Raw genomic sequence first — 22,763 nt, 5'->3', positions numbered from 1 at the left:
AGGTGGGGCTTTCCCCGGGTGGATCTATTCGCCACCAGGGACAACAGCCAATGCCCTCAGTTCTGCTCGTTCCAGAACCTCAGCCGGGGATCATTAGCAGATGCTTTCATGATCCCATGGGGAGGGAGCCTGAGATATGCCTTCCCTCCGTTCCCACTCATACACAAGATTCTCCTCAAGACCCGCAGGGACAGGGCGACGATCATACTTATCGCCCCGGCCTGGCCACGCCAGCATTGGTTCACGTCCCTGCTGGAACTGTCCATAGCCGATCCAATCACCCTCCCCCTCCATCGCAACCTAGTCACGCAAGACAAAGGTCGCCTACTCCACCCGAACCTGTCTTCGCTACATCTCACGGCATGGTACCTCTCTGGCTGAATGATGCAGAACACAGGTGCTCTCACCAAGTTCAGCAAATCCTCCTTAATAGTAGGAAGCCCTCTACAAGAGCGACCTACCTGGCAAAATGAAAAAGGTTCTCCCACTGGTGTGAGCCTCAACGCATACAGCCTTTACAAGCCTCAGTTCTGTCGATCTTGGACTACCTACTGCACCTCAAGAATCAAGGGCTTGCGCCCTCCTCAATTAGAGTTCACTTAGCCGCTATTTCAGCTTTCCATCCGGGAGAGTTGGGAGGGTCAGTGTTCTCCAACCCCACAGTGGCCCGATTCCTCAAGGGGCTGGAAAGGGTGTTTCCCTACTCGCGCCCGCCTCCGGCGTGGAGTCTGAACCTAGTCCTAACAAGACTCATGAGTCCTCCCTTTGAGCCCCTAGCCACTTGCTCCCTCACGCACCTCTCGTGGAAGGTGGCGTTTCTCGTGGCCATCACGTCGGCCAGAAGGGTATCGGAATTGAGGGCCCTCTCTTCGGAACCACCCTATACAGTGTTCCATAAGGATAAGGTGCAACTGAGGCCGCACCCCAAATTTCTCCCAAAGGTGGTAACACAGTTTCACATGGGGCAGGACATTTGCCTACCGGTGTTTTTTCCTAAACCCCATACGGACCCTCACCACCGCAGCCTACATACCCTAGATGTCCGAAGGGCGTTGGCATTTTACCTGGAACGGACCAGGTCGTTCCACAGAACACCCCAGCTGCTCATTGCTATTGCGGAACGTATGAAAGGCTTGCCTATCTCGACACAGCGCTTGTCGGCATGGATTGTGCATTGTATACGCACTTGTTATGAACTCGCCAATGTTCCGGCCCCGGAGATGCGGGCCCACTCGACTAGAGCCCAAGCGTCCTCAACGGCCTTCTTGGCGCAGGTCCCTATCCAGGAGATCTGTAAGGCAGCCACCTGGTCGTCCGTACATACGTTCACAGCCCACTACGCGATCCATCATCAGACCAGAGAGGACGCGATGGTCGGTCGGGCTGTGCTACAGTCAGTTGTACCTTGACTCCTACCCACCTCCAATGGTAAGCTTGGGAATCACCTAATGTGTAATGGACGTGAACAATCACTCGAAGAAGAAAGAACGGTTACTTACCTTCTGTAACTGTTGTTCTTCGAGATGTGTTGTTCACGTCCATTACACTTCCCACCCTCCTTCCCCTCTGTTGGAGTCTCTGGCAAGAAGGAACTGGAGGGGTCGGGTCGGCAGGGATATATATACTCTGGAGCGGGGCGCCGCTCTGGCGGGAAGGAGGGGGCCCTGCCGGCCCGACGGGAGCCGCTAAGGGAAAAAGTTTCCGACGTCCGTGCACGCGGCGCGCGCACACCTAATGTGTAATGGACGTGAACAACACATCTCGAAGAACAACAGTTACAGAAGGTAAGTAACCGTTCTTTACCATAGTCTGGTTTTTCCCGGACATGTCCAGCTTTTTGGTAATCAAACCGCCGTCCAGGGGGAATTGCCAAAAAGCCGAACATGTCCTGGAAAATACCGGCCCGCGGCTGCTCTGCTCCTCCCCTGACTCTTCGGCTCTGTTTAAGAGCCGAGCTGCCTGAGCGCTCCGGCTTCGGGCAGCCCCCATGCCTCCGGACCCTGTGCCGAAGGAGCACAGCAGCTGGAGCCCGGTAGGGGAAGTGCCTGGCCGGGGGCGCAGGGTCCGGAGGCATGGGGGCTGCCCGAAGCCCGAGCGCTACCGGTTTCACGGTTTGCCGGGCAGCCTCCAGACCCTGCGCCCCCAGCTGGGCGCTTCCCCTCCCGGGCTCCAGCTGCTCTGGGGAAGCGCCGGCCTGGGGTGCAGGGTCTGGGGGCTGCCCGGCAAACCGTGAAGCCGGTAGCGCTTGGGCAGCCATTTTCGCATGGCTGGGAGGGAGGAGGGGGACATAGGGTGGGGACTTTGGGGAAGGGGCGGGGAATTGGCAGAGTTGGGGTGGGGAATGGGCGGAGTTGGGGCGGGGGCGGGAAAGGGGCGGAGTCAGAGCCCCCTGGAGTGTCCTCTTCTTTTTTTATTTTTTAAATATGGTAACCCTATCCAACGCAAACCCCTCATCCCTGGCCCAATGATTCCTGTTCTTGGCACCAGCAGGGTTTGTGAACAATCACATGGGGGCGTACACCTTTTGAAAGATAAGATGAATTTAAGACCTTGGGGCCTAAAATTAGGCCACTAAGGTAATATTTAAGGAACAGGGTTGCCCATAGACCAAATGGTGCCCCAGGCAAGGTGTGTCTTTGGCACCCTCCTGCCCCTTCATTTGTTAAGATTTTGAATACCTTATTTTTTATTGCATTTGTAGCACATTTCATGACTTCGCATGATTTGGATGCATGATTTATCCCTGTCATATAAGACAATAAATTCGCACACTATGATCTGTAACTCTGTATTTATTCATGCCATGTATAAGCAAATAAAGGCAAGGAAAATGTAGTTCTCAGAAAATCTGGAAGGTTCCTTGAGATGCTACAAAGGATCAGAACATTCTAGGAGGTTAGTGAAAAATGAATCCACATACGGGATACCTGAAACATATTTTACTTCAAACCTTTTGTCACTAACAACAAAAACAGCCCCTAAGCTCGGTGGCCCCCCAGCCTGGCACCCCAGGCACCCTGTGTCGCCTGCCCCTTAATCTGGCCCTGTTTAGGTATCTAGGTAAGTGACCTGCATTCTCAAATATTCTAAGGCAATGGGGGCTGTTGGGGCCTTAGAAGAAGACACTCATTTTTAAAAAGAAATCTTGGCCCCAGTGTTGTATATTGGTAATGTAATACTTTTTAAAACAAGGATTTTGAGGCTTGGATCAGGGAGTAAAATAAACCTGCAAAAGCAGTGTTAATTTGTACTGTTTTGAACACAAAGCCTGAGGAGAATCATGCTTGGTGTGTGGCTAGTCTTCAGCAACAAATAGTTAGCGGCCTGTAAATGAGAAAATAAATATGTGAATTAAGTTTGGTTCTGTATATTAGACTGTACTAAGAATTAGTCTTTACAAAAAAACTAAATGAAAAGAGATGTTCTCCGAACTCTCCTGAAAGCACCATATCGGGTAAGAGGGCGAGAGGGGGCAGGGAAAACTATCCACTTCATGCTGACTAGGTAGTTTGGAGCTTGATTTTTCCCAACATTTCGGCTGAGGCCCAATGGTGAAATCTGGGTGGACTACATTTCCATATCACTTCTCTTCCCCAAGTTCAATCATCTTGGTCAGGGTGTCAGTTTTGTTGCAGCTGAGCAACTCCGCTTCAGTGAGTCCATTGCATGTGAACTGAAGGACATGAAATCAGTCTGACTCTGACTTGTTTCTGAGTGAACTCTTACCTTCCACTAGGAGTCCCATGTAGTAAAAGGAGGGCATTTTACAATCTGCTTGTTAAATATAAACCAGGAGTTGTAACAGATCATCCAAAAAGTAAACCTGAAATGATCACATGCAGTCCTTAAGGAAAACAAATTTAGCAACATCTACCATGTCTGCCCCTTTTTACCTTCCCCTACTCTTTTAAGGAGCCAGCAGAAATATGCAAACCAAGGTGCACCACAGATACTGTTCATCGATTTTCTTATTTCAGTGGTACCCACAAGTGTTGAAAGTTTCTATTTGGAGGTATTTAGAACAGCCATAAACACTTGCTGCTGTCTGAATCTTGGAGCATAAGCACTCAGCTAAAGACCTTAGTGTATTTTAAAAAAGAGAGAGTGAGAGAAGGTGGGGGAGAGGCATTTCCTTGGCTATTCTAGTTACTAGCTTTTTATTAAAGATGAACAGAACTGGTGTACTCTTGACAGTACACCTAATTTTCTTGCATAAAAATTGAATGAGAGGTTAGATATACACAATAAGGGAATACAGCAGAGTTGAGGCAGCATAGAGTATGAGTTATAGTAGTTAGAGCCAGTTGCAGGCCTGCAGCATTGTAAGCACTTGTGAATTCAATTACAGGATCAGCACTATTGTTATAGTATAGCAGTAATATTGTTGTTTGTTAGTTCATCTCATTTGATTTATCTTTCTGTAGATGCTATGGTTACTTCTCAGCACTCCTGTAGTGTAACCCAGTAATGACTCCTTAAAACATTATGAAAGTTTTTGTTTTTCTGAACTTTGATGTTTATTTTATGCAAATTATGACTCATGTTCAAGCTGTATATTTTGTCTTTTACCAGTTGAAAACATCAACAATAAAACACTTTCAGTTTTTGTTTCATAAAATATTTTGAATATTGTTTTCCAAAGCAGCATACTCTAAATCTTTCTCCCAGTTTGAATTTTCAGTTCAAATATAACTTTCGTGCAGAAAAACCTATAAGCTGTAAAACCACATTACTGAGCACCCTCCATCTCTGTGTACTACTTAGCTTCTCAGCAGCAGATATGGGGGCATAATCCAACAGAAACGGTGGAGGGGAGAAAACAAGAAATTTCAAAATAGCTACCGTTTTGTAGGGTTATTTTTCAAAAAGCAGAATTGTGAAAAATGACTTTGGGGTAATTTTTATTGATTTGAAAACATCAGTTATAATGAATACACTTTTTTTTTTTTAGAAAAGAGCAAACATGAAAAACACAGAGAGAGATTTCATAAATAGAAAAGGGTCCAATTCTGCTCCATGGAGGAAAGTGAGTGGGTGGGGGGAAGGAACACAAATGGCTTGATGAGCCTTGTAGTATCCTGAGGCGAAAAACACAGATCCATAGAGCATATAATGGTAACGTGTCACAACAGGAATATTGCATATAACCTTGAAAGCATTGCAGTGACAGGTAATACAAGGGAATCCTCATGACTTCCCAGAAAATTTGCTGTCCCTCGCTAGGATTGGTAAAGGAAAAGAGAGGCTTCAAAGAGTCTGAGTAGCTCATTTACATTTAATGTGAGTTCCTGTAATTCAGGTTGATATAGCTTTTCAATTATGGGTTGAGAAATTTGCTCCTGTGCACCTGCAATTACTGATTCTGTCTTACAACAAAATATGGGTAAACTAGTTTTTATGGAATGAGAATAAGCCTCAACTCTTCCCCTCCCTGCCCCTGGCAAACCCAAAGCTTCTTTTTAAAAAATAGATAAATACAGTGTCTCCTATGCAAAACTCCCAGCTGGTTCTCTGCCTTACAATGGATGAAATTCAGCCCTGTGCTGAGAGCTGCCCCAAGGCTCAGATGCTGCTTAAATCCTATGTAAACCCTGTATTGAGGCTTGAAGTGGTGCATAGGCCTTGTGCTGGCCCTCTGCACTGGAGTGAATTTTACCCAATGGGAATGTCTACAGCTTGTCTGGTGAGAAAGAAGAAGCTAGAGGGAAGGGACTAAAGAATGATGGGAGGAAGCTATATTTGTCCTAAGGGATTATGCTTACAGAGAGGAATAGAGACAGAGTGCTGAGGATCTGTTTGGGTAGAAGGGAAGGATTGCATTGGGGAAGGGGAGAATGTGGCTTGGTTTGGAAAAGAGAATGGGGAGGATGAGTGGAAACTGGCTAATACATTTCAGATAACATCTGTGGCTTCTCTAAACCAAACTTTGCTTTGCCCATCACTGTTCACGAGATTTAGTAGCATAATGACTCTGTTATTGATTTGATGGGAGATGCTGTGTTCAGAATGCACACAAAACTGTTAATTGGATTAAAAAAAAATCTGATAGACTATTTGACAAGTGCTTAACTCAAAATTTTCACCACAATCTGGAGCTGCTGGGTTCAAGTGATGATGATAATACTGCAGAGTTAAACAATACAATCAAATCTTTTATAACTAAGGCTAAGATTTTTGTCATGGTTATTTGTAGTAAAAGTCATGGTCAATAAACAAAAATTCACGGAAGCTATGGACTGTCTGTGACTTTTTCTGCTGTGGCTCCATGGATTCCCCCACCACTGTGGTGGCTGGGAGCTGCAGGGTTCCCCCTCTGCCCACGGCCAACTGGTAGCTGCAGGGTGACCATATTTCCCAAAAAGAAAATGGGACACCCCAGCCACTCGCCCGAGACATTTCCCCCTTCCCATGTGAGACTGTTGCCCATTGCTGGAATCCTGAGGAGAGCCCCCTCAGGAGTCTGTCACCTCTCGCTGGAACTTTGCAGAGGGCCCCCTGTTGCTGCTGTTGCCTGTCGCTGGAACATTGCCAGGGCTCCAGAGTCATGCAGCCCCTGGCGCTGAAGCAGAAAATGTCTCAGGAAGTCACGGATTAGGTGACTTCCATGACCTCCTTGACATAAACCTAGCCTTAGTTAGTTAGTTAGTTATAGCTGAAGACAAAAATTTGTCAAATCTCATATACTTGGAGGAGAAGGGATCAGGCTCAACATTACTCTTGAATAAAACCAGATTCCATTCTTCCTGTGCTTTAAAAAACATTACCCTAAATGCTTGTACAGGTCTATCAGATGTGCAGCATAATCCAAACTCAGACTTCCTTTGTCATCAATGGGAGCTATACAGCTCCAGTCTTGTGAAGTGATGAGACCATATCAACCAAAACTGCAGATTTAGGGCTCAAGCACACTTTAGGTAGAACTTTGTCCAAGAGACGTCAAAGGTGTTAGCTGCATTACAGAGCCTGGTTAAAGTCAGGCCTACACTTACAAATTGTAAATGTGCCCCGGGATGACAGTTGTGTTGTAACTGCATCCCCTGCTCCAGTTGTATGTCCTTGAATAGTGTGGAAGAACTCCAAAAGTGCTGGTCTTGTGGTTACATATGGCTGAGTTCTCTAAACTGTGGTGATCTGGTCTTCACTTTATGCTGCAGAAACCAGACAAGACAGATCAAGAAAATCGCAAATGTTCAAAGCATTGTTTGGTATTTCAGCTGTAATTCACCCATGGACAACTAAACCCCCAGAAAAAAACGAAAGTTTACCCCACTGAGGGAGTATTTCAGCCATAAACCTGAAGTTCAAATTTCCAATGATACTTTAATCATCTACTAATATGTCTGCAAAACTCACATTTCAGCATAAAAATGAGCCTTTATCTGTCCAAATTCCATAGTTGTCCATGTTAACACATTCTTGTGTGTGCAGTTGCTAGATATGCTTGCCAGTATTCCTATGAACTCAAAGGCATGGTTTTGTGGGTGCTGTGTCCAACTTTGAAAATATAGCCTTCAGTGTTCTGATTGTTATGGCTTGAAGAAAGTATATCATTAATCCGCTCACAGTGAAAGAATAAACATTGCTCTGCAAAGGGGCCAAACAAATAATGAACATTCTATCCTGAGTCTAAGGCAAAGCCAGCACAATTGAGAAAACACAGATCAGGGTGTGGACATTATAGCTGGAATGCTTCATAGGACAGGGAGGTCTTCAGGAGTGTTTTGAAGGAGAAGAGGGAGGCCGTTTGGTGTACACTCAGTGAGTGGGTGCTGCAGCCTAAAGGAAAGCATGCCAAAAGGCTCAAAGTCAAGTTAGGTGAAAGAGGCAAAGAAGCTATCAGAAGAGAGAAACTTGAGCTGAGTGAAGGGAGCAAGAGGGAATGTAACAAGGAAAATGGACAGAGATGTTGGGTTGGAGAGACTTCGGGAGAGTCCAGATCCTAATCCAAACTTTTCAGCTACTCCCCATCTTTGCTACAATTTTAACCAAAAACTGAGATCAGAAAGTTTGGATGTGGATCAGAATTTTGTGGTTCAGGCCCATCTCAAGTTAAAATTATATTAATATTAATAAAAAAAAAAAAACAAAAAAACCCAAACCTTCAACCATCTGTCCAGCTTGAACCTGAGCCTGAATATCTTGTAGGCTCCTAGAGACTCCACTAATGGGTGCTTAGTACATTACAACTGGTGGGAAGGTCTTATTCTAAAATTTTTGTTCTGTCTTTTTTGTAAAATAAATAAATAAAAATAAAAGTTGAAGTTTCTCATTAACAATTTTTTCATGTTTACTTTCTCACCAGTTCTACTGTAAATGTCTCATACAGATCGCTGAATTCCCTTAACTCCTTTCCACTCTCTTCCTCTCCCTATGTCAGATTCTAGCAGTGTGAAATTTCCATGGTAGCAATACTCCAGAGGCATTTCTTGAGAAGCCCTCAAATCTTGTTCAGACCAGAACTTCCAAACAATATGGTGTGGTACCAGGGGAGATCATGGACTAGATCTGGCCCTAGGAGTTGAATGATTTAGCAGCAGCCTCAGCACTGTTGCTTGCTGCTTCCGTAGGAGGGCTGCTTTGTCATGTCTCCTCTGTGTAGCTGTGTGTAAAGTGACTAGAATCTCAAGTCCATGCTGTTGTCAGATTTTTAAAGGAGGAGAAATAACTATTAATGTGTGTAACTGTGCATGCTAGGAGCCTGATCCAGCAAAGTTCTCAAGAATGTGTTTAAATTTCATGGAAAAACTCAAAAAATCAATAGGACTTAAGTATGTTCTCAAGTGCTTTGCTATCCCAGAGACTGATTTAAGCACATGATTAAATGCTTTGCTGAATCAAAGCCTATGTTAATAATCAGGGCAGGTCTACACTACCGCTTAAGGCAATCTAACTTGTGTGAAAAAGGAGTGTGAAAAAGACCTGAGCGATGCAAGTTATAGTGACTTAAGCGCTATCCGTGCCGGTGCTATGTCAGCGGGAGATGCTCTCCCGCTGACATAGCTTCCGCCTCTGGCGGAGGTGGAGTAATTATGACAGGAGAGCTTGCTCTCCCGTTGGCATAGCGCGTCTTCATCAGGTGCACTACAGCAGCACAGCTGCATCGGTGCGACTGCGCCGATGTAGCGCTTCTAGTGTAGACCTGCCCTTAGTCTCTTATTATATAATGGAAGCTGGTGATCACTGTTTGGAAGCAGCCAGGATTTTTACTCCTTGTATAGCATTGCACAATTAGTATTAGGTACATTTTTGTGCCTGTGTATTTGTGTTCCGAATGTACTTATTACCAACAGAGGCAGGATATTAGATTAGCTAGATCAATACCCTGATCCATTATAGCAACTCATATATTCCTACAAACACCTTTTTTAGGACCAACATAATGAAAACTCTGATAGACCAGTAACTAGAGCATCACTGATGTAAATCAGCTCTGATATACTTCGTTCACTTTTGTATTCTATGTACAGGATTCTGTTTTGTGGCACTGAAAAATGAAGAGTCAAAGTCTTGGCAAAATAGCATTTCAGACATGTCAAAGGTGAACCAGTGTACTTTGTACACGAAATTATAAGCCTCTCAAAGGACATTTCAGTTTTTAAAAGCTAAATTTTAAAGTCCTTTGAAATTAATTTGATAATCAGAAAAAGGAAAATTCTTAAATAGACTAAAATATCCCAGCAGACTCTAATTAACATCTTTGTGAATATGCATATATCTTTTTATCTATATAGACATAGTATGTATTTATATTTGCTGAATATAAAAACACATGTATATCGCTTAATAATTTTTGCCAGCATTATTTCAAAAGATGATGATTGTATTTTGGCAGTGAATATTTTTTTAGCCATTTCTTTACTTAAAAGCAAAACACAGTGTGTTGGACTGAAGGCTGTTGGATTAAGAAAACACAACTACAAGAATTGTTAAGTCAGAAAATAATGCGATGATGAAAAGAGTTATTAGAAAATAATGAGATGATGAAAAGAGATATTATTTTCTAATAATTAGTATTCACAAAGGAAAAACATGCTCTGAACACCTAGTAATTTCAAAATTGCTGAGACACCTTATGAGCGGTCTTAATAAGGTTATCAAACATGTAGAAGAAACTAATTACTGTGTTTCCAAAATGGTTATGCAGGTGTGTGTGTGCATGTGTGGTGGTTATGCAGGAAAAAAATGAGTTGGTTGGGAGCTGAGTCTTGTCTTGTTTGGACAAAGGCATGTTCATGTTGTCTCTTGGACTGAGAAAATATTTGAGTACTTTGTGATTTATTAAAAGGTCCTGCTAAGCTGTTGTCTCCCTGCAGCTCTGTTTTGCCCGACTATTTAACATTGCAGCAGCTGTGATGTATTTGTTACCTCTGGAGAATGTTAAAAGTGTACATTGGGGCTGTGCCTACATGGTAACCTACAAGACTGATCCTGCAGCCCTTCCTCATGGGGGTAGTCCATTGGCTTCACTGGGCCTACTCGTGTGAATAAGGATTGTAGGGTTGGAAGTCATGGGTGACATTCTGTGGTGCCCCTCCAAAAGCACAGAACTCACAGCCCAGAAAGACTGAGGGCTAAGGTGTCTTTAACCCATCTTTGCGCTGTCCTGATTCCAGGCTAGGGTGACCAGAAAATCCTGATTTTATAGGGACAGTCCCGATATTTGGGGCTTTGTTTTACATAGGCTCCTATTATCCCCCACCTGCTGTCCCAGTTTTTCACACGTGCTATCTGGTCACCCTATTCCAGACTGTTCTGGGGGCTGAAATGGCCACCAGTGTAATCTGTGCACCCCACTGGGTTGAAAGTTACGTTAGTCCTTCTTGGGCTGTCTGTGGTGGCCTAAAATGCCACTTCTGCCCCCTGGAGGTGTGCTCCAGCCCCACTCCTAAAACATCTGCTGCTCTAGTGCTTGTGAGGGGTCCTCTACGCAGTGCTAATGCAGGGCGACTTCTCCCTCATACACCAACGGGGCTTTCTGGCCACTGTAGCATGGTGATAATATCACCCCATCTATACAGGTGCCTCACTGTTTTTTGTTTGCCTCGTCCTGTCCATTGATTAAACTTAGCTGGCTGCCCTGAGAGCTAATACATAACGAGTGCTAAATGCGTCCAATCCTAGAAGTTTGGGGTTTGTTTAAAAGCTCCTACTGAATCTTCACAAGCCAAATCTCTTTGATCCTCTTCTCTTCTAAAAAATACTCTACCCTGTACTTTACTCAACAGCCGAAGTGAGCTAACCTGACTGTACAACAGTGTATGCTCTCGAGCCATTATTGGTGTCTTACAGAGGATGAAATCACCCCTGTGCAGAGGATCTATACACCATTCAAAGCCTATTGTTAGGTGGGATTTGTGGGATGCTAAGGTCTGGTGTAAGCTGTCTGCACAGAGGTGAATTGCACCCACAATGAACAGGCCTTTCAGACAAGAAAGGAGCATCATTCCTTCAAATGGCATAGGGCCATGAGAACAGCATTACAAATATCTGTACATATTTTTCAGTAATAATGCCAAGATTATGGATACTTGCTAAGGGGCTGAGCCTGTTGGGTGATGATAATTTCATGTGAGATGCTGAATGTCCTCAATTCCCATTGAAAGCTAGTGGGAATTGAGGGCATTCACTATCTTGCAGGATTAGGCCCAATTCTTCATTGCAGTTGTTTGAAAGGAAGATGAGTGACTGGCTGGCAAGCAGTTTTCCTGTTAATGAGGGGGAAAAAGCAAACTTGTTTCCAAATATATTTGTTGATTATGTATTTGTCCTTTGTAGAAATTATCTACTCATTAAAGTGCAGCTTTGTCTGAAAAGTAACTCTGTAAAAATGCATCATGGAGTTTCATGTGTTAATTGATTCTCAGTTATTTCCATATTACTGTATAAATGCGCTCAGTTTCCAAGACATGCCTTGGAAACGAAACCAGGGATCTGAGAATCAATCTGGGTTCTTTCTTGCTAACGCATCATCACTAGTAATAAAGATTCTGCAAGCCAAAATCTGAACACTTACCCCTGTGCAACCCTATATATGTAAATAACAGCAGCTGGAATTTACTTAATAATTCTCTTGATGTGTGAGCCAGAATAGATGTCGCCTTTCAGGCAGCAGCCCAAGGAATTTCTTCTCTCCTTCCTTCTTCTTTCTCTCTCTCCCCTCTCAAGGGCAACATCCCTCTTGTCCTTCTTAGGGTTGTCTGGAGACTGTCACATAAACAGGGAGGGGATTTCCATGCAGCTTTCTCTTCACATGGGACATACAGCTCCTACCCTGCTGACAGTGCTGTGCGTAGAGCTTCCTTCTCTGGAGCAGGGAGTGGTCCTGTGATGAGTGAAGAGAACAGTGATCACTGTGTTCTCCCTGCAGACACAAAAGTGTGAGAGGCCTTGTGGTGATGCAGCAATGTAAAAGGATGTATAGTTATGATGTGATATGAGATATGAGTTGACCGCACAAATTCTCAGGAGTAGCAACCCTTCTATATTCTCTTTGTATAGGAAAGAGATGTTGTTTGGTGGATAAAATGGGTCTGGGAGACAAGACGGCTGTGCTTTCTTCCTTGTTTTGACTTCCTGGGTGGCCTCCTGTCTCTTAGTTTATCCATATCTGAAATGGGCATACTCGCCTATATCACAGAGGTGTCCAGTGGGTTAATTCATTTTGTCAAAATGCTTTGATCAAGATCCTTGGATAAAAGCTGCTACATAAGTGCAAAATATTATTGTAATGGTAGCGCTTGGGTTCTTCAGTAAAAACTGCTTATCTGCCAGTCACTCATGTTCAATACAGTGTGTGCTCATCTGAAACTCAGTGAAAAGTAGAGTTTCATTTTCCCTTCCTGAAAGTTCTCATGTTCTCTCCCTCAGAACATGATCTTTCCCTTAACTTAATGTAGTGAACAAAAAAAGGAAAGTTAAACTTTGTTAAAATGGTTCCAGCTGTCCCTGCATGGTGCCTGTCTCACAGCTTTATAAAGAACAAGAGATCACCACATATCCTTTCTTCTCAGTATTCTTTGAAGGATCTTTTGAGGCCTCAAGACACTGGCAGTTGTAACAAATGAGGTCTTTATTTCTTCTTCCTTGCCCTCTGGGTCTCGAGAGATTTCTTTCACATCTCACTCGATAACACCCTCTCTTGCCTAGCAAAGTTAGATTTCTCCTAGCTTCCTTTATTCTTTTAACTTCTGCATTTTTTTTTTTTTTTTTTTTTTTTTTTTTAAGCAAGCAGCTCTTGGCTTTTTTTGGACAGTGTTTGATGCTATTTTTCCCTCCTCCACTTGCTGTGCTCCCGTGGATCTGCTGCTCACTCAAAGTACCGTGCTTTTNCCTTTTCCCTCCTAAAATTATTTTTTTCCTCTCTTCTTTTTTTTTTTTATTTTCTTCTTTTTTTTTTTTTTTTTTTTTTTTTTTTTTTTGCAAGCAGCTCTTGGCTTTTTTTGGACAGTGTTTGATGCTATTTTTCCCTCCTCCACTTGCTGTGCTCCCGTGGATCTGCTGCTCACTCAAAGTACCGTGCTTTTTATTTTTTAAGAACAAATGAGAGGCGACATTGTTAAAGATATTTGAGAATGTCTTTTATCAGCATTTCTAAAACTCAGCTCAATGCTTTCTTGTTTCACAAATGTTCCACTTTCCCAATTATCCATTTTTGCTCAGCTTCTTTAATTCAGAAGGTACCAATGCACCTAATGGATGAATTCCTGGCAAGCAAATGCATATATCTATATGTACTCAGAAAACTTTCCAGGCTGTTATATGTGTTTGCATTTCACAGATAAGGATAAGAAATATAGGAGTTAGGGGGACTTTACTCATGCCAACAGAAGGCATGAATATAGTTAAGTGATAATAAATTAAGGCTTTGCAGTATACACTGCCATAAATGGCTGCTGTGATAAAATACTGAAGGTGGGTCAATCATGTAATCAATTGCAGAAGCTGTTTCATTATTACACATCAAGTCATAATGTCAACAGGGCGGTTAAGGTATGTGCTGCCTGTTTCAGTGGCGCACAGCTAGTGGCGTGGCTGAGAGACATAACTGAGATCTGAGGTTTAATGGAGCTTTGGGCCTCACTTTCTTAGAAGTGCTGAGCACCCACAGTGGCCTATGAGGAAGATCTTCTCTTCTAGTTTCATTGTACTGGAAAGATGAGTGTTTAGTATTTCTATACAGATAGATGAACACCTTTTCAGATTGAATTAAACCATGAGATGTGCTGTATCTAGAATGTGAGGCTCCCTGTAAGTATAAGAAATATATTCAGAAAAATAACAGTGAGTTTTCTTCTATAGAGAGAGTGGTTTTGCATGTACAGCACATAGGGTGCCCAGATGTTCTGATTTTATAGGGACAGTCCCGATATTTGGGGCTTTGTCTTATCATAGGACTGGAAGGGACCTCGAGAGGTAATCTAGTCCAGTTTCCTGCACTCATGGCAGGACTAAGTATTCTAGACCATTCCTGACAGGTGTTTGTCTAACCTACTCTTAAAAATCTCCAATGATGGAGATTCTACAACCTTCCTAGGCAATTTATTCCAGTGCTTAACCACCCAGTTTTTCTTAATGTCCAACCTAAACCCCCCTTGTGCAATTTAAGCCCATTGCTTCTTGTTCTATCCTCAGAGGTTAAGAACAATTTTTTTCTCCCTCCTCCTTGTAACAACCTTTTATGTACTTGTTAGTCTTCTCTTCTCCAGACTAACAAATCCAATTTTTTCAATCTTCCCACATGTTTTCTAGACCTTTAATCATTTTGGTTGCTCTTCTCTGGACTTTCTCCAATTTATCCACATCTTTCCTGAAATGTGGTGCCCAGAACTAGACACAGTACTCCAGGTGAGGCCTAATCAGCATGGAATAGAGCGGAAGAATTACTTCTCGTGTCTTGCTTACAACACTTCTGCTAATACATCCCAGAATGCTGTTAGCTTTTTTTTTTTGCAACAGTGTTACACTGTTGACTCATATTTAGCTTGTGATCCACTATGACCTCTAGATCCCTTTCCACAGTACTCCTTCCTAGGCAGTCATTTCCCATTTTGTATGTGTGCAACTGATTGTTCCTTCCTAAATGAAGTACTTGGTATTTGTCCGTACTGAATTTCATCCTATTTACTTCAGATCATTTCTCCAGTTTGTTGCCGGCACAGAGGCCCGAGGACAGCAACAGTGGGGTTCGTTGCCCGGTGTGCTTTGCGCCAATAAACACACCAGGTGGAGAAGCAAACAAAGTTTATTTGAGATCTCAAAGTGGTGCAAGGAGACAGGCAAGTCTCAGATCAAGCACACCAGCAAAAACAGTTTTCCTCTCTTTATACATTTTACAACTAAGCCCCCCATCTCTCTCCCTCTCTACCACACCCCCCCTCTATCACCACCCCTCTATCTCTCCCTCTACTCCCCCTCCCCTCTCTACCGAAGGCATGTTTATACATTTAAGCCATTAAATCATTCTAGGGCTATAAATCTAGCTTGTTAGTAACTTCTCTCTAAACTGTTACCTGATCTTGTTTACCCTTAATTTATTACCCCTTCTCCACTTAGAAACATGCAAACCTCATCATTATCGCTTGGTACCTGGTATGAGGGGAGGGGGGTTTGTAATTGATAACTGGCTGTTTATGCATTCCATGCATCTAGCTTTCAAGGTCAATTAGAGTTAAACATGGAAGAACTTTGGTTCACTAGGCCTACTGGCATCAACAAGTTTGTCCAGATCATCTTGAATTTTAATCCTATCCTCCAAAGCAATTGCAACCCCTCCCAGCATGGTATCGTCCGCAAGCTTTATAAGTGTACTCTCTATGCCATTATCTAAATCATAGGCGCCTATTACCCCAGACCTCTGTCCCAGTTTTTCACACTTGCTGTCTGGTCACCCTAACAACACAGGACTGGGAGCTAGGCTATGCATGGATCTTCCATAGGTGGATGGGAGGGGCTTAAAAACTCTTCCTCCCGCCCCTTCCCCACCCTGTTCCATCCAAACATCAATGAGGCATATGTTATCTGAAAGGAATAGGCAAGAAACTCCCGCCCTGTAGCTGGCCAGCAGTTGGTCAGGCACAGAGTGGAGTATGCCTATGGGATGGTATATGATGTATAGTTTCCCTTCATCCCCCAGAGCTCTGAAAATGTTAGTCTCCTGAGACATATTCCCTTACAAAGCTATACCTGGGGTGATGCAGCTCTGCATAGCTACCAGTGTAAGTTAATGCCTTCAAGGCACAATCTGTCCCAAAGTATTATTGTCCAGTGATATAACAATGATATAGCATTGTAATAAGCATTAAAACAGAGGAGGGAAAATGTGTTAGTGTGTAAGAGAAATAGGAAATTACTGTCAAGAGCATGTGATATATATTATCTTAGCTGTTAGTTTTTAAAGGGTTAATATTTCTGTGGTTCTTGTATATTCCTCTTCCTGCAGGTTAAGACTCCAGTCATTCAAGTAGAGGAGATGGAAGAATAAGTACTTTGTGGTGGTGTTTGCCTCAGAAGTGAACATCTTTATCTTAGATGGCAGTAATGCAGTTTATGTCATCTCAACCATGTGATAGTGAAACTGTTGAGTGATAAAAGTATATCAGCATGTGTAGTTTAGCACCAGAATGACAAGCTACAGGCAGGTTACATTGTCCAGCTCTAGGTAAGGAAATGTCAGAAACTGCCTCTTCTAGCTAAGAAGGATAATACTTGATGTTCCTTTGTTAGTGTAAGCAGATGGAATTGAAAGGTGTTTTATATTTGCAAGGTTGTGACCACATACTGGGCTAAGTAAACTCAGAGTTAGGAGGCCAAAGGTGTTAGAGCAGGATACTGTTATTACAGAACTAACAGGAAGCACTGTCAACTTATTATCATGAAACTAATTGAGCTAAAAAATATTACTCATTTAGAATGAGCTCTCCCCTCAGCAAAATGAAGTTGTTGTGGGATGTTGAATTTTGAGAGTAGGGATTAGTTTACTATGGACCCGTTCCCAATATGCTTATTCAGACCAAATACTTTTTGAAGTTAGAATATTTGGCCTCTTTACGGTGCTTAAAAGTAGGTTCTATTTGGTTACAGAAAGCTACCATATGCCTGCGAGTCAGTAACTGTATAACATCCCTGCACTCTGCAGAAACCATTCCATGATATCAATATTTATTATTCAAGCCTTTGGTAAAGCTACTGACAGCTGGAGGAATTACCAGCTGCACATGAAACTAAAAGTGTTTGTATGCCCGATTAATCATGAATGGCTGTATTCAATAGGAAGAAAATGTTTTCTGATTTTTGCACAGCGGAAGTCCCAAAAAATGAAAGCCATCTGATAGTTTGCATTGAATTCAGCCCTAAACGGCTCATAATATCCAGCCTTCTTTCCGTAATCTGTATACTGGCCTAGAAATGAAATTTCAATTTCTTTCTGTGTGGAAGTTTAGTATTTCCTATCAGGGCTCTGATAACTAAAACAAAGCAGCTCTGTTAGTTTCTCTTTGTAGTTCTGATGGAAATTATAGACAGAAAAGATTGAGAGGTATTAGGTTAGATTGTCAATTCTGAGGGGCGGAGACCATCTTTTTGGTCTGTGTTTGTACAGCACCTAGCACAGTGGGGTCCTGGTCCATGATTAGGGTTCCTAGGTGCTACAATAATATCAAGAATAAATAAATAATATCTAGTTCTCCCCAGGCAAAATTCCTCTCCAACTCATGCAGGATTGTACCATACTATATATTTTTTTAGTACTTTGATTTTTTATTGGTGACATAACCAGCAATAAACAAAGGACTGGAGGAAACGTTGTGTCCATTTTATTGTGACTCTTACAAGGTCTGAACTGGAAGAACCCAAATCATACAGTCATCCGAGTTCACAGACTCCGGGACCAAAAATGGTACATTTTGTCACATTTAGCCTGGTATATTTACTTTTCTTCTCCTCCTTTCCTTATATTAAAGGACTGCACAAAAAAGTGGGGGAGAGGGGTTTGAACATGTTCCTCCAACAAACCTCATTCTATTATTGACTACAGCACTGGGATTCTCTTGCCTGTCCCTCTACCATATGATGTTTTCACTACAGGATCTTCTATGATACACAGGGTACATTTGGTGTCAGTTATCTCCTCCTTTTCCTTCTGCTTCAGACTGGATTAAGAGAGGGAGAATTTTAGTAAAACCTTCACTCTGGGCTCCTCCCTTCGTCTGTATAGTTAATTCAGGAGCAATGCCATAACTTCCTAACAAAACCAAGCCAATGATTGAGCATTTCATTACCAGCCCAAAATCTGAGCCATGAATCTCTTGGAGTAAACTCAAGCCAAGTTGCAAGTGAATTTAAGCCCATTTATGGCTTTAGATGGAAATCAGGCAAAATTCTCTTGTTTTGGCTGAGTTTTGCTCTGAGCTTCAAGGTCTGTTTGATTCATGAAACGGAGTGAGAATGAACCCACGTGAACTGAAACTGGGAGGAAAAACGGGTTTGTGTTTAGCCCTGCAAATCAAACTCTGTGAGTTTCAGCTAGGCTTTGCTAAGCCTTCCATTTACTCTTTAGACCAGCTTAAGGTATAGCATTGATGGGCTTCATAAGACGTGTCTTTGAGATGCTGCCTGGCCAAAAGAGACTGAGAATCTTTTCATGAGAGTCAGAGAGAAAAATTGCTTATTTATATCAACATAAGATATCTGTAGTTAATCTTAGTGTACTCAAAAGAAATGTTTGCAATTGGACTAGATGTGTTATGCATACCGTTTCTTTTGTTTTAATATTATTTTTCTTATTCTCATCTCAATTCTTAATTAATTTTGGTTTTATTTCAACCCCTTGAGTCTGAGGCTTTTGTTTTGGGAATGTCAACCAGACAGTCCCGAAGAAATGAAACAACCCTTCTAACCCTAAGGAGAGAGAGTAAAGGGAGGATGTCTGCAGCCTATCCCCACCCAGGATTCCCTGTAATAAAAGGTCTTGGACTAGGGAGTCCTCTCCCATTGGGTGTGTCACTATCAGGGTTTCGGTTGGAGGCATGCCTGTGAAATGTCTGCAGGTCACTGAAGATGAGAAATGGTATGTGTATTACAGTAGTGCATAAGAACCCCAATCAGAGATTGATGTCCCATTGAACTTGGCACAGTACAAGGACTTAAGGCTTTCGGAAGCCACATCCAGTCCTTGTCTGGAAGAAAGCTCTTCATGGTATAGGGTATTCGAGAGTGAGGAGGAAGAATGGGGAAACCTTTGAGTGTGTGGAACCTTTGAGCATCGTGGGGGGCATTGAGGATGCTGCTGAGGGAGGGACAGCATCCAAAGAAGGATTCTGCATAGCAAAAAGCTGGATGCCTGTGAGTTTTGTGGGCTTAGTTATAGAGACTGAGGGCTACTCAAGAACTGGAAGTCTCTCTGCATCACGCCAGTGGAACCCTGGGGTTTAGCAGCACCCAGTTTCGAGTACAAAGTCACATCTCTCCCCGTACATCTATAAATAAACCTGCTGACCTAAAAAATTGTCCTGCGGCGTCCGGAATCCACAGATCCTTTCTGCACTTTTCTAAGTTCTTCCTAAACACAGTGATTTCCACCCCCCACCCCACCCCCACTTTTAACACAAAAACTGGTCATATGGCTGTTGGGGAAAGGGTCTGAGGACACAAGCCGCCTGGACTTCTGAGGTGGTGCTATAGCAGTCAGATTTCACCCTAATAATACAGGGACCACTTCATCTATGATTTAACGGCATTAACTTCAGTGTGTTTACAATGGGTGTGGATTCCTTCCCACATCCCAAAGGCAGAGCCTGAGCCCTAGGAGGGGAAAGAGGGATTCTGGCTGCTGCCAGAGAGTGTAGTGTGAATGGGTGGTTGGAGGAGCAGGCTGGGCTGAGCCTTATACCTACTTCTGGATCTCAGACAGTCACTTAGGGCAGGTGCACTTCCCCCCATTTTCCTTCTCAGAGCCATGTGGGGCAGGAATGTTACCCCACCACTCTCCCCAAGGTGGATTTCTGGGAGGAGAAAAGAGGTCTCTCATTGGTGTCAGAGATGTAGGTGGAAGGTGACGAGGGTGAAGAACCTCCAAGGGGGTAGACTCATTCTCTACTTAGCCACTCCCTGGATATTGTCATTGCTACTATTAATTTGAAAGCTCTCTGGGACAAGGACTTTGTCTTCTTACGTGCTATACAATGCACTGCATGTTCTGGCTGCTACCACAATACAAATAATAAATAGTAATTGTTTGGTGGTCTGTGTGGCATCACTCAGGCTGCATTTAATTGTTTTAAGCCACTATATTCAGCATCAAGGCAGGACTCTGGGAACTGGGTCTGCCACAATTTATGGGGGCTGAAACTCAGCCATGAGATGCTAGATGTTTGCTTGGACGTGGAATATTTAGGAGGGGTAGATTAAGGATTCTCTTTGGGGGAGGAACTCAGGGTAAGAGCAGGGAGAGAGTCAATGCAGGAGGGACTGATGATTTAAAAGTGTCCCAAATTTTTTTTGGCTCTGACCTCTGACCATATTAAGACTCCAGCTGATCACACAGAATAATTAACTGCCTGGAGATACATTGCCTACTACCTGAAACTTCCTTTAAGGAAGTATTGGCACATTAGCCTGTTGGGGTTTCAGAGTTGAGCTCTCTTTTACCAGGGATCTTATTGCTAAGTCACTCCTGACAATAGTTACTTTCACATTGGAGATTGTTTAAAAAAAAAAAAAAAAAGTTGGCTTCCCCCTTAAGCAGCATGTACACTTTATTAACGAGAAGAGCAAATCAGCCCTAGCATGGCGTACTACTGCAAGCACTGGAAACTGTGCCCCAGCATGTTTAACTGTTTTATGAAGTTACCAGGTAATCCATATGGAGCTATGCAAAATCAGCCCCATAGGATGTGATTGTCTAGATATTAACCCCTGTATTTCTACATTCACTACACCACCATTTGCAGATTCTCAGCTCGGCTTCCATATGCTCTGTTGATTTGTCATCTCTGTGACACGCACTGTACTCTGTTCTTACCCACTTTCCAATAAAGAAAACCAAAAATCACTTGACACTCTCCAGTCGGACAAAAAGCTCTCTCCCTTCCTTAGCTAACGTGAAAATCAGAGGTCTTCTGCTGCAGGCAGGGCCTCGGAAATGTATGGAGCAGAATGCTTCCTGGCTCTGCTACATGCACCTTGCCTTTCCAAGGGATTGCATATTTTTTGGAGCAGTTCAGTGGCATGGTAGCTAACCCATGCTCATTACATGGGAGATAATATCATTTGTGAGGGACAAGTGTTCAGATATGTGTGATATTTGTGGCACTCTGAATTTGAAACAGTTTATTTTTGGTACCACTGTAATCTTTATTCTGTTCCATTTAGGAAGGGGGGAGCTAAAAGACGATATTATTCTCCTGTCTCCTATAAGTGGTCTGAAGGCTTCTTCCCATTTCTTATGGTGACCCAGTGATCTCCCCCACGCTCTATAAATAGACCAGGCCATAGAAACCCCGAAATCATTGGGGCCAGTGGAGGGAGTGCGAGCCAGCCTGAGGTGTGCATGCATGTTCAGCAGAGAGGCACTGATTATATACCCGTAACTGCAGAAACATTATTTAATTCACCATCCTTGGTATCACTTCAAATCCCAGTGTTTTTTGTCTGTCTTGAAAAGGTGAACTATAACAATTGATCCAATACGGCTGTAGAGGAGAATAAAAGAGGGGGAAGGTAATTAATGAAAAGAAAAATGAGCTCACCCACAAAAGCAGGAAATTAAACTGCTATCAAATAGATATGAAACGAGCCATACAATCCAGGGGAGAATATAGCTCTCTGTTGAAACCTTTCAGATTGTTAAAACTGGAATGTTCTCAACAGCTATTGGTGCGTGTTTTATCTTCACAAAGATGCTGGGTGTCTCATAGGGTTGCCAATTTTAGTTGGACGTATTCCTGGAGGTTTTATCACATGCCATAATCTTTAATTAAAGATTAATTTTTAATTTCTGGAGGCTCCAGGACAATCCTGGAGAACTGGCAACCCTATATGGTCTCAAGGGGAGGTAGACAACAAAGTGATATGGCAGTTCCTATGGTAACTGCTCCTTGCATAGTGTATACCAGATTAATTCATAAATTATATACATTCTGGGTAATTTGTTGGCATTGACTCTCAAGGCTCCTTAACCCCAATAAGGCACCTTTAATTTATGTATTCTTTGCTTTGTATTTTGAAAGGCAAATATTCCCTTATTATCTGCGCACAAGGCTCACTATAGAAGGAATAATTTTGAAACCACCCTGCCATGTACAATTATGGATATGTGCTGTACACCTAGCTAGTTGATTCATTCAAAAATATCTGCCGGCTGACAGAGGCTATATAATATAAATTAAAACAAAAATTAGAGGGTCCTTCCATGCAGTGTCAGGGTCCGGAGAGAAAGAGAGCGAGAGACAATGGATTCAAGAGTTTGAACTTCTCTTTCCTCTGGACTAGCACTTTGTGTTGACATAATTTGCTTTTCACTCTGTGGTCATGTAATCAGTTATTCTCTCCCACCCATGAGGGTGAAAAAACAAAACACCCCCCCCCACACACACACACAAACAAAAAAAAACTGGAATATTAAAAAAAAATTACTAGTATAGCTGTTCAGAACATTTTTGTCTAAATGAAATGTTGGTTGTATTTTCAGTTGAGTTTTGTTGGTAGGAGTGAGACTGGCTGTCCCACTCAAGAGCGTGGTGCGTAGGGAACAGGCCTGGGATGTGGCA

The 22,763-nt window shown here is 42.9% G+C and overlaps 1 protein-coding gene across 7 annotated transcripts in view; it reads left to right on the top strand.

The window, feature by feature from the left end:
- CACNB4 (calcium voltage-gated channel auxiliary subunit beta 4) overlaps positions 1–22,763 on the top strand; it is a 200,627-nt gene that overhangs the window by 117,763 nt on the left and 60,101 nt on the right. The window contains exon 1 of one of the 7 annotated variants that reach the window (XM_034785409.1): positions 16,442–16,533. The exons of the other annotated variants lie outside the window; for them this stretch is intronic. Within the exon in view, the coding sequence (XP_034641300.1) occupies positions 16,528–16,533 (6 nt within the window). The 5' untranslated portion in view covers positions 16,442–16,527. Of the gene's footprint in view, positions 1–16,441; positions 16,534–22,763 lie in introns of those variants that run through there. 7 annotated transcript variants of the gene reach the window in all.

This window comes from Trachemys scripta, chromosome 11 (assembly GCF_013100865.1).
Source record: "Trachemys scripta elegans isolate TJP31775 chromosome 11, CAS_Tse_1.0, whole genome shotgun sequence".
Lineage (NCBI taxonomy): Eukaryota > Metazoa > Chordata > Testudines > Emydidae > Trachemys > Trachemys scripta.
The sequence above is the reverse complement of the archived record's forward strand: the minus strand, read 5'-3'. Positions and strand labels throughout refer to the sequence as shown.